The 12,164-nt window shown below is 36.6% G+C and overlaps 1 protein-coding gene across 1 annotated transcript in view; it reads left to right on the forward strand.

Moving 5' to 3' along the window:
* The window catches only part of NOL10 (nucleolar protein 10), a 52,215-nt gene extending 40,518 nt beyond the window's left edge, over window positions 1-11,697 (forward strand). Inside the window, exons 18-21 of the mRNA XM_061351727.1 lie at window positions 1,556-1,729; window positions 2,125-2,372; window positions 7,861-7,963; window positions 11,261-11,697. Of these exons, the coding sequence (XP_061207711.1) occupies window positions 1,556-1,729; window positions 2,125-2,372; window positions 7,861-7,963; window positions 11,261-11,380 (645 nt within the window). The 3' untranslated portion in view covers window positions 11,381-11,697. The remainder of the gene's footprint in view (window positions 1-1,555; window positions 1,730-2,124; window positions 2,373-7,860; window positions 7,964-11,260) is intronic.
* Window positions 11,698-12,164: the final 467 nt, after the last annotated feature.

The raw sequence follows: 12,164 nt of genomic DNA on the forward strand, positions 1-12,164 counted from the left end.
GAGGTTTTTTTATTGTTGGGTTTGTGGGGTTTTTTTTCTGCTGTTATCTGGCCAAAAAGATTCAAAATTCCATTGTCTCTGTTTCTCATATATAACTTATTCTAGTGGGTGGCTTCGAGGTGGATTTTGCAGTAGCTGCAGCACCAAAAAGGCCATGTAGTAACTTAAAGCTTAAAATTATGAATTGCTCACTGTGAAGGTAAGGGCCTTGTAGGACTCTGCTGAATGCAGAGTCAATACCAGAGTTGATTGAGAAAGACCTGTTTGTATTTGGCGGTATTTTGGTGCTGACCATGACAAAACAGATGTTATTGGAAGATAAAATTGCCTTTGTGTACCTGGTTAACAAATATGGCCAAAATTATTTGTTCTCGTGCACTTCCTGATATTGAAAATAATCCATTTTTATCCTAACTGAAGTCTGGAGTAAAAAAATGAGTTAATGTTTCATATCTAGTCGGGGGCGGAGCTTTCTATAGGTAGCATTTCATAGGTGTTCATTCCCACAGGAATATAGCATACATGTAAAGCAGGCATTAGCTTCATGTGGCATCTAATGAAATCCTGTGTGTTATAGCTCTTAGGAAGCATTAACTACTGAAGAAGTAGGTGATGGTAAAACCTTAAATGCAGACTAAGCCAGTTTTACAATGGAAATAGGAGTTCAATAACTGGGGACTGATGTGTCTAGGAGTACATACAGATGGTGTTACGAAGCAGATTAAAGTATGCTTAAAAATGCACATTCTGGTTATTTTTCTGAAATGCCATTCGAGACCTACGAAAAAAAATATTTTCGTCTAGATCTTCTCTCCCCACTGCCCCCCCTTCTTAGGTAACACTGAAAGTTTAATGCTGGGGTGGAATGGATGTGCTGGTATAAGTTTGGCAATGTTGAAAGATCAGCTTTTTATAGTAAAAAGCTGTGTATTCAGTGATTTTAAACTGATGACAAGAGGTATTTACATAAGCTGAAAGCATAGCTTGAACTGCTTTTGATTCAACAGTAGCATAGTTTATACTGAGTTCATTTTACTTAGATGTGAATAAAACTGCCTTTTCCATTCCGTATGCATGGACAGCAAAGAAAAAATATTCTAAGATGTATAGGAATATTCTTATTTTCAGTAAAACATTAGTAGCATTGCATGAAGACATGTTTACCCTGATAAGTTGTTGCACATGTTGTAGAATCTTCCCTGTCAGACAGAGTATTTGCCTTGGAGGTACTTCTGATTAGTCAATAGATAAAAACATGTCTCCAGACTAGCTGGCTGAATGTATGAGAAACATTAATTCAAAAATATTAGTAATTGCATACTTAAGGTGTCTGTAGTGTGCATTTAAAAAGAGTTGCTTACAGGTAGCTTTCAATGATATTTATGTAATAAAATATAATAAGCATAAATCTTTATTTTTATATGACCTGGAAGCATAAAGAAACTGGCATTTCAAACAGTGGTTTTGAGTTATGTTTAATTAAAAAGGTGTTACTTACTTTACCAATGTGTGTTTCAGAATATTATAACTCATTCATGCTTTGCTACTTTTCTAGAATCTACCTAGTCTTCTGAAAGATGATCGTTTTAAAGTCATGTTTGAGAATCCAGATTTCCAGGTGGATGAGCAGAGTGAAGAATTTAGGCTACTTAACCCACTTGTTTCTAAAATAAGTGAGAAAAGAAAGAAGAAACTAAAGATGTTGGAGGAACTGGAAGCACAAGAACAGGTAAAATATTTTCCATTTGAATCAGAAAAAAACAGCCATAGTATGATGTTTTTTCCCTTTGTTTCAAGTATTCAGATCTTTCACCTTAGAAAGAAGACAAAGACAATGCAAGAATATCTTAACAGCTGTGGTAATTAAATGTAATTTGTAATGTTATCCAAGTTTTTAGATGTGAACAGTATTGTGTCTACATGAATGTAGGTCTGAAAAATGTGAAATATGTATTTAGAAACAAATTTATAATCTACCTTCTACTTAGTTTGCTGTTCTTTACTTCAAATGTTAGTTCTCTTCAGCTGTATCTATGTAAAAGCTGTCACGTACTCTAATTGCAGGAATGGTTTGAAAAGAAAATTAGTTGATGATTTGTTATTTTATACTATTTTTGTCTGCAGGAAGAGGAGGAAGAACCAGAAGGAAAAGCAAGTGATGCAGAAAGTTCTGAGAGTTCAGATGATGAAAAAGGCTGGGTTGAAGAGGTCAGGAAACAGCGCAAGCTTCTACGCCAAGAGGAAAAAGTAAAGCGGCAGGAAAGGCTCAAGGAGGATCAGCAAACATTACTGAAACCTCAGTTTTTTGAGATTAAAGAAGGAGAGGAATTCAGAAGCTTCAAAGACTCTGCCAAAAAACAAAAATTAATGAAGTAAGACTAATGTTCCTATTTTAATAGCTGGGGGTGGAAGTTACTCAAGTATTTCTCTGCAGCGCAGGCCAGTGGCATTTTGGCTTGGAAGCGCTAGCTGGTAATGCCACATCTGGCCACTCAAGGGTATAACTTAAAGCATCACAGTTGTTGAAAGCTTTGTTTTGTAGTTAAACAAACACAATGTTTGAAATATGGCAGAGACACAGATGAGTAAGAGATTAATATTCTGAGCCGGATTTGGGGATCCATTACTCAGTGTTGGTAAACTGCTGCTCTCACAAATAACACTGTGAGACTTGGTTATATTTCTTCACCATGTCAGAATGAGGTTGACAGTGTGGATGTTTCTCATCTGACCCTCCAAAAAGATGTAGAATACTGCATCATTAGTCACTATTTTTGAGGGTAAGATAAAGGTGGTAAAAAAATTAAAATATTTTATCTGAGTATTTTTATGACATCCAGAAACTTCCAAAAAACGATGCTGGCCTTATATTGTCAGGCCTTACTATTTCTGGTTTCCTTTTTGCGATACAAAAAAATCGGATTTGGTTTTGTTGTTTTGTTTTTTAATTTGGGGTTCCTTGAATTGATGTTCAACTAAAGTAACTGGGTACTGTATACAGTACGTCATACTAAAGGACTTGGCTTTGAGTATATCAAACTAAAGCACTTTGAAGTGCTTAATGGCTGAAAATTTCACTGATATTTTTTGTAGTCCTTTGGAAGATGAGGTTTAATAGCCTTTTATTATTTGAAGTGTAGACACTAATACTGAAAATTTGAAACACAATAGCTTCAAAGATCTTGCAGAGTTCTGGATACAGAGCAGAACTAATGTTGGAAACAAGTGCTGGGCTAGGTGGATCTTGTAATAGCCATTACATTTTTGCTTACAATGAAATTATACAGTCAAAGGAAGTAAATAATATATATATAATGGGGCTGTTTCTTCATGTCACTAATGACTGACTCTACAACCTAGTTGTTTTGTGATGGAAGTTTTCTGGAGTTACATGAAGAAATATTTGATAAAAATTCAGCCTGTCCCTTAAATGTGCAAGATTTTAATTGGAATTTTAATGTAAAACGATCTTTAAGGATTACTGAGACAGTGTTTCTACAGTAATCTAGTAGTCTGTTTTCCATGCTGTACCTATAAGACCTCTTTAAATAGAAGTAGTAGTTTTTATAAATTGGGGTTTATATCAGATCTGCAGATCTAATTCCCCCCTTTTCCTTAGCTGTTTTTTATCAGCAAGTGTTTTAACACAGAGGTTTTTCTTTGTTCTTCATATTGAATATATCCATTCACTCTGAACTTTAACATTCTTAGATTTCTCCATCAACTTCCGTGTGATTATTTTTCTTTTCCAGAAAATGAAGCAAATTTTTACTTTTGTCAGGTTTTCTTCTTTGTCAGGAGAAAATCTACACTGGAGACACTGTCAGAGTATTGTGGGTTAAGGATGTTTTTTACATGGTACTTAGATTTATAGTCACATTAGCAAGTGACTTGAAAGGAACAGGATACTGGTCAAATGACACTGTATTCTCATTGCCATTGAAATACTTCACTAAAAGGCAGTATGGCTGCAGCCTACTTACATGCTGAATTTTTTACACATATTCAGCTGCTGACCTGAAAAGAAAATTCTCAAGGATACTCAATTTGAAATACTAGGATTTCATTTTGTTCAAAACATGGAAGGCTTAAATGTGAACAGGGATACTGAAAGTTAAGTAAATGAGCCAAGACAAATGTAAGGTAGAGAAACATTTGGAAAAAAAGTAGTACAGTGTAACACAGGACAAAGTAAATTCTTTCATCTGGTGTACTGAGGGAGAAAAATCATTGCTTCAGCTTGTGAAAAATGGAAGCAAATGCCACATACCTCTCCAGTGTAAGGAGGAATATCAATGATATAAACCATGGGAAGACTTCTAGAAGACTGCTTTTAGGAGAATGTGTCATAAGATTTGATGCTAATTCTTCGCAGAATATTTTGCAAGGTGTGATAGAATCATAGAATAGTTTGGGTTGGAAGGGACCTCTAAAGGTCATCTAGTCCCAGCCCCCTGCCGTGGGCAGGGACATCTTCAACTAGATCAGGTTGCTCAGAACATCCAGCCTGGCCTTGAATGTCTCCAGGGATGGAGCATCCACCACCTCTGGGCAACCTGTGCCAGCATTTTACCACCATCATTGTAAAAAATATCTTCCTCATGTCTGGAATCGTAGAATCATAATCAGGAGGCTCAGGTTACATACCCTCTCTGTGGTAAATGTACAGATGGAGTGTAATGTAAAATGCAAAAAAAAGGAAAAATTGAGAAAGGAGAGAAAATTGAGGGTGGAATAGGATGACCAAAAAATGGATATGACATCATCACATCCTTTCTGATTTTCTGAGTTGCTGTCATTGAATTGTCTTTTCATTGTTGTTTTTTGTTTCTTTCTTAAGTAGTTAGCTCTCTAGTCACTGATGCCGTTTATGTTCATCCAGACACTCCAGTATGGAGTTTGATATCTGTCAAATTCTTAGACAAAGTATACAAATTAACAGCTGGTATCTGTTTCTTATGTGTTATTCTGTATTCACAATGACTTAGTTTGCATGGTAAGCTAACTTGTTTGATTAAAAAACATTTTCACGTATTAGAATTTTATGAAGAAAATACTGAAGTATGTTTTCAGCTGGCCTTATTCACTGATAAATAGTCAGCATAAGAATAATTAATTCAAGTAACATACTGAAAATTGGACAGACTGTAGTGGCATGTACAATCTGGTGAGGCTGGCATGTTTGTCTTTGATTTGATTTATCCAAGTTACGGAATGATGGTCTGTGACCAATATAATTAAGTACCTTAATACCTTCACTATGCATTTAATGGCTAGGTGTTCTTTTTTTCTCTAATCGTATAATGTTCTACCTGAGGAAACAGTTTATGACTTATATAAAACTGGGTGTTTCTTTCGACATGTTCCTGACTCAGCATGGCTCTAAGCCCAACTTCTAAAGCACTGGTGCGTACTATAAATTTCTTCATAGGCCAACAGTCTACGCATTTCTTTGCGCAGGAAAGCTGCAAAATTTACTCATGGCTGTAAAAACTTCCTTGTCTCAAATCCATCTACATTTCATTTTCCCTTTTTGCACTCCAATGCTTGCACATAAAACCCTGCAGAACAGAACTTTGCTTTATTGACTTACTGCGTAAGTTCTTTGCAAAGTGACTTAAAAGGAATCCAGAAAAGGAAAAGGCGTTTGTCAGCGTGCTGAGAGCTCTTTTGATTTTCTTGATGTCCCATTAAAAGGTTTGTTATTGAAGCTAGAGCATGTCAAAATGAAAAGCTACAGTAGTCATGCTTTATAAAGTATGACAGTCACTGTGTATGTCTTCAGAGGTGGGCAAGAAAGCCAACAAAAGCATAGTTGACATTCATAGGTATTGGTAAAGTAAAACAGCAAGAAAAGTCTTGAAAAGCTGCTCTCTTTATAATGAGGGGGAAAAAAAAGAAGTGCCTGGGCAACTTTGTTGTTTGTTTTTTACTGCAGGGCAGGGGAAGTTGCTTTTAATAACAGTATTACTGCATCCCTTGAATCAGTTTGTTGAGAATGATTTAAACAAACAACTGACCCAGCTGTTGTGTTTGTGTATCAGTGTGTGCAGTTCACTATCATTTAAGGTCTACACATTTTCAGATAAATACAGCCATACCTGCATTTGTCCAGTAAAATAGGAACCCCACAGTGTTTGCTAATATCAGCTCATTTTAGTTTTTCTCCTGACTGAAGCATTATCTAGGCAGTCATGCTGAATAATTGCTGGGTAGTAGCCATATTTCTCCAGTTCACTTTCAAAGGGGAGGAAAATAGGACTTCACTTGAATGTAGAAATCCCACCACAATGTCAGTGACTGATCTTCTGCCATAGTTAGCTCTAAGGCTTAGCTTGTCTTCCTGATTCACACAGAGGAAACAAGTTTTTACATGTACTGAATGAAAAATGTACTATGGAAAAAAAAATACAATCAAAGTACCTAGTCATGAGAAATAAAGTAATTCTTGACATTAATTTTTTATTGTTAATCTGAAAAGTCTTTGTTACATAAAATGGTTCATTAACCAAAATTCAGTGGACTTCAGAGGCTTTGTGCATAGGCCACAGATCATGAGCCCTTCATCGATAGTAAATGTCATCAACTTTGATGGCTGCTAATTGTCTGTATTTTCATGTTGACTTATTTTCCACTTTAAAACTTGTACAAAAAATGTGGCTTAGCCCTTTCCAGAGAGATGTAATAGAGCATCAATAGTAACATCTCAAATTGCAGAAACTAATTTCATTTACAGTTAAGCGAATGTTTTCTAAGCATATTGCAGAGTGAGTTTGCCTGATCCTACAGACCATGTCATATTCTCAGGTGGCACTACGTACTCATAAGCACCCACATTATAGAAGGGAGGACAAGCCATGTCAGGACTCACAGGGGCCTTCTGGGATGCTGGCTGAAGCCAGCACCATCCCTGCCGGCCTGCCTCACCCTGTGCTGGAGGCTGTGCGGGAGCAAGGTGCATTTCCACTCTTCAGCTGTTCCAGTTTGCAGCCCAATGTAACTGAACTCGCAATGGTAATACTAAATATCAGCTTGCAACCTAGAGCAGCTGTGGCACGTCCATGTGTCTTGTCTTTGTAGGACATCCTCCAGTGGAGGACAGATGAAGGCGGTATCTGTTCAGGCTGCAACAGCTACTACCTCCTCCTCTGTAGAAATGCCACACTTCAATGCCCAAGGGAGAGGTTCTGTACCAGGTTGCTTACAGAAACTAATGGACAAGCACAGTGCACTTGAAGGCATATGTTTATGTGGATCTAATCTCTGGGGTCAGGGTCTGTCTTATCACATTCACTTGTTAGCAGTGTTCTTTTATTTAGAAAACTGTTTGCATTAGGCTATTGCAAGCACAGTGTCCAAGCAGTCATTTATGTTTGGACTCGTTTGTCTCCATCACTGAACTGATTTATTTGGTGATGATGTACTCGATATTATTTTCTTCCCTCAAAAGTGTTTCCAATTCAGAAATAATAAGATTTCAATAAAATTGTATGTATCTAGCCTTTTTTTCGAGGGGGTGTGCATGCAGATCTTACACTGCAGCTGAATATTCCTGACTTTTTCTGACATTTCATAGGAAATTATAGCAATGGAAGGGTGTGGTTTCTTTCTCAACTAGAGTTCTGTTGCTTTTTTAGCAGAAAAAAAACAATGAGTTTTACATAAATTTTGGAAGTGTTTCTACTGAAAGCAGTATCTGGAGGGAATGATTAGAACTTGTCTGTTTTCTGTTTACTGAATGTTTATTTTTTAGAGTTCTGGCATTTCAGAGAAATTGAGATTAGTTTTGACTGCATTGTCAGTTTTTATTATAATAAAAAGATGGCAAGAATAGGGACTAATGTTAATTACTCTCTGCAGGAAAACTCTTGGAGATCGTTTAAAGCTTGAAGAAAAACTTGGCACACTGAATGTGTCTGATACCACAGTAGGCAGCAAACAGGCAACATTCAAATTAAAGAAGGTAAGCTATATATGTAATTTTTTTAAGATAATACACAAGTAACTTTAGTTTTTGCATGAAAGAACAGGAACTTTAAAACCGTCAAACAAATGTCCCTCTTTGTTTCTTTATAAGCTGCCAACTCTTCTGCTACTTGCCAAGAGAATGAAAGCCTCCGGTAGTACTCTGTGTGTTTATATCCTTATAACTGAGGCAGCACTCATAAAAATCTTATGTTCCGGTGGAAAATAATGGCTCCCATCTTTTAATAGTTTATATGCAGACATACCATCTTGTGACCTTACCTGACTTCTGTGCCAGGACTGATCAGATCTTGATTGCAGGTCCAAATGCTGTGGATAACAGGCTTTCTCTCGGTTGATAATGTTGCTAGGCCTCAGCATGATAAAAAAGTTCCTAACTACCTTTGTCATTGAACTTGTGTAACAGATCACAAGAACGAGCTCTGGTCCTGTTCTACTTGCCAAATTCCATTGGAAGTGTGTAGTTGACTGCTGCCTGTCTGCTTTTCCTAAATGGTTTTGATTTCCCACCTTAAGGAATTTTGTAAATCACAAACAGGCAATTAATTTATAGTGTGGGCAGAGTTAATTGCATGTAGAACACTTAAGGATTTTTTGGTAGAAAATTGCCTTAGAACTGAGTAAGGGACACAATATAAAACCAGAAGACTCATATTAATTGATGTTAAGCTGATAAAATATACTTGAGTTAAAACTGGTTTTCTTCAGGTAAACCTCTATGCTGTAGTATGTTTCTCCTTATCAGTGGTCAAATATTATTCTCATCAGTAAAACTGCTGTCAAAGAATGGCTAAAAGTAGTTATTTGGTTTTTCGTTGGGTATGCCTGCAAAAAAAAATTAATTAAATAACCCGGATGTTTTGGACTACTTCTATTATTTTATGTTTACAGACTATTTTATGTTTTATGGATTATTTGATTATTTTATGTTTGCAGACATCGTTTTTCATATTCTTTTGATTCCTTTATTGCTGGAATTTAAAACATGTTGACTGTGGAATTCCTCTGCAGTGTTGTGTAGGATAACAGTTCAGGGGATTTTACTAACTGCTGTAACTGAGATGTTAGTGTCTTGCAGCTAATTAAATGGGCATTGCAAGCTTCGAAAACACAGCCTTTTTTATAATAGCTTTAACTTAGAAAGCACAATGCCACAAAGTTTCTTGCAGTTGGTGATGAACAATGAGCTGTCACCTTCTTACTAACAGTTTGTGAAGATCTGGGAGTAAGGTGGGAGAAGACAGATACAGTGGTGCTCCAGAATGCCATTTTTACCTGATACCATCAAGCTTTGAAGTCTTAAATTATTTTGCTGCTAATGTATATGGATTTTTTCTTTTAACTGATGTTGCTTTATTGAAATATGTACATTGCGCTCATTTGCACTAAAACACTTTTTAAAGTCTAATTAAAAGAAAAATAATGCGTCTACAGTGGAGATCTTTTCTCCTATCAACAGAATAGCAAAATAAGACAAGTCTTCTCTCAAATAAACAGACTCTGTGTATATATTCTTAAGTCTCAGGGAATGAAGCAGGGAGAGCTAGGAAGAGATAATGCTATGCAGTATGCTCTGATCTCACACTCCTTTTCAGAGCATGAAGAGATGAAGTTGGCAAGCCAAAAAAGGGTTTTTAGTGTTACTGTCATCATCAACTTCCACTTTGTGGTGCCATTTCCTTGAAGCACAGGTGTGTTTAGGAGTAGGTAGGAAGATTTAATAGGGGAGAGAATTGTGCTTTGATAGGGTTGGTATCACTCAACCTTGCAAGTCAGTGGAATTGGGACTGAACTTGGCTGCGGCAGCTGCAGCATGTTACCAGCCTCCTGAGTGCCCACCAACCACTGACAGACTCAACAATGAAAATGTCATTGGTATTTCCCAGTTTAGTTCTCAGGGGGTTTTAGTATGGTGTGGTATCCTGTTTTTGCATTTTCAGCTTGCTTTATCATAGCAAATATATATTTTAGAAACCCTGCTGTTTTGTTATACTTAAGCACTTACACTACTAAGGAGGTATAGAGAACATTAAAAAACCCCAACAAAATACACAAAAACAAACCACAAAGCTTCATATAAAATCACGATCATTTCATTTCAGTACACTAGCGGTAGGAGTCAACATTTAAATTAAGATTTCCCAAGACTGTTTTAGGTGAAGTCTGGAGGGAGAAACTAGTTACACATTTAAAATCTTGCAGTGAAACAGGAGTCAATGAATTCTCTAAAGTCTAGAGATCACTAGCTTTTATTACCAAGATACCATTATGGGTTTATTGCTTCAGATGATAAACTGGTTCATATCTTGCCTCAGCCAAAATGCTGCCTCTGCATGCATATATCTAGCTCAAGTTTAAATGGTGCTTTAGTGGGAGATTCAGGGAGAGATGGGCTGGTGCATGAGTACTGCTGCTGATAGAAATTAGGTGCAGTGGGGATGTAGCTACATATTCAGTAATTCTTCTGTCACACTGCGTTATCCTATGCTGCTAATGAAATTGCTCTAATTGCTGCCTGAGCTTGGCTAGTCAAGTCTGCTAGTTCCAGTTTATGCTTAGTTTGAAGACAAGCCTTAGTCTTCCAAAGAAAATAGTTTATGGCTGTAAGAGCCACTTCATCTATGTGGTGTGTAAATGAAACCCTTTCAGTGTGTTTTTGATGAAGAGGAAAAACATTAGTAGAACACGTGCCACAGGAGCAGAGATTTACAGTTATTTTCACGTGGCAGGTCATTCTAGAATTGCATACAGTATATCATTCTAAGAATGCTTTTTAGAAAACTTGTAGGTTTCAGCAAATTTAAGTAACTGGTTTGTCTTTTTAAAATCCATTTGTGCAAATATTAAATGTGGGAATGCTAGTTAACCAAAGGGGGTACCAAATAGCTTCAAATTGTGCTCTGCTTTCTTAAAGACATCAAACTATAAATTCTGAATAGCTCAAATTGTGTTTTACTTTCTTAAGGGCACTAAATGTTAAAATCTGGACTGTAATTTTTACAGTCTACTGTTAAACACTGGTTTTCATCTGAAATGCATTATTTTGTTCACTGTTTTTTGCTGCTTTGTCTTAAATATTTGCTCTGAGTTACTTGGAATGATAATGCCTAGGGACACCTGGAATTAAGTTTTAAGACAAGATAACATGGAACCACTTACAGTAACATATCCAAGTTTCCCTAATGGAATTCTGACTTGATATCTAGATACTTGAACAATGAGATGATACGTAGGTTTATAAGAACCTGAGTCTATTTTTGTTTTAATATTTCAGTCAGAGCAGCAAAGGAAACAGCAGGAAGCTGAGAAACGACATCGTCAAGAGAGGAAAGCCCTTAGGCGCCCTGCTAGTCATCTCAAGAGCAAACGAGGAAGAGGACGACCGTTTCATTGATTTATGCTATCTTTTTAAGAAACTTAGGTTTTTATTTGAAATGGGGACTTTTTCAAACTGAGACACTGTACAAATGTATTTGTATTTTGTTTCATTGACGAACATAAAAGCCAGAACTTGTGAAACCCTGTGTTAATTATTGGAAAGTTTATAAAGGTAAAAGCATTGACAGAGCACACTACAGGTATGGTTTGTTATAAACTCCAGTGTGAACTGTATTTGTGCAGAAATCATCAGCAACTGCTTATTTTGTAACCCTGGATGTTTTCTATATAAGAATTTTATGTTTACAACAAGGCTGCCTGGTTTTTATTTAACTTGAGAGCTGTGGGGTTTTGTTTTCTGAAATCCTTGTGTGTGATCAAGGGTAAGTTGCTTTGTTTAAAAACTTTACAAGGGCACAACATTTTTCTTTTATGGTTCTAAAAGGATGACACACAATTGTGTTTTTCAAAAACTGACTTTGGCTTTATTTTCTTGGGTTGCCTTAGTAGCCAGGAAGAGGTACAAATAGTTGTCAAGAGGGCAATTGGGAAGGCCTGATTCAGATTCTTCTAAGGCACTCTATAAGGAAGCCTGTCTTGACACACCGATGTACAAAGGGGAATCTTGAAAACATAGTTTTGTTAAGTTAAACTGCATAAATACTGCCTTTGCTCAGAATCCTTAGGACCAGGTTTAATACATTTTGATAAGCCAGCCGTGTTTCATCGTAGACCAAGTGGTGTATGTTGACATAATAAACATATTAAGGCCGCAGCAGTAGCCTGTCCTTCAAAAAGTT

The sequence above is a fragment of the Neopsephotus bourkii genome, unplaced genomic scaffold (genome assembly GCF_033783945.1).
Source record: "Neopsephotus bourkii isolate Nb327-2 ecotype Australia unplaced genomic scaffold, CSIRO-AGI_Nbou_v1 NB_595, whole genome shotgun sequence".
NCBI lineage: Eukaryota > Metazoa > Chordata > Aves > Psittaciformes > Psittacidae > Neopsephotus > Neopsephotus bourkii.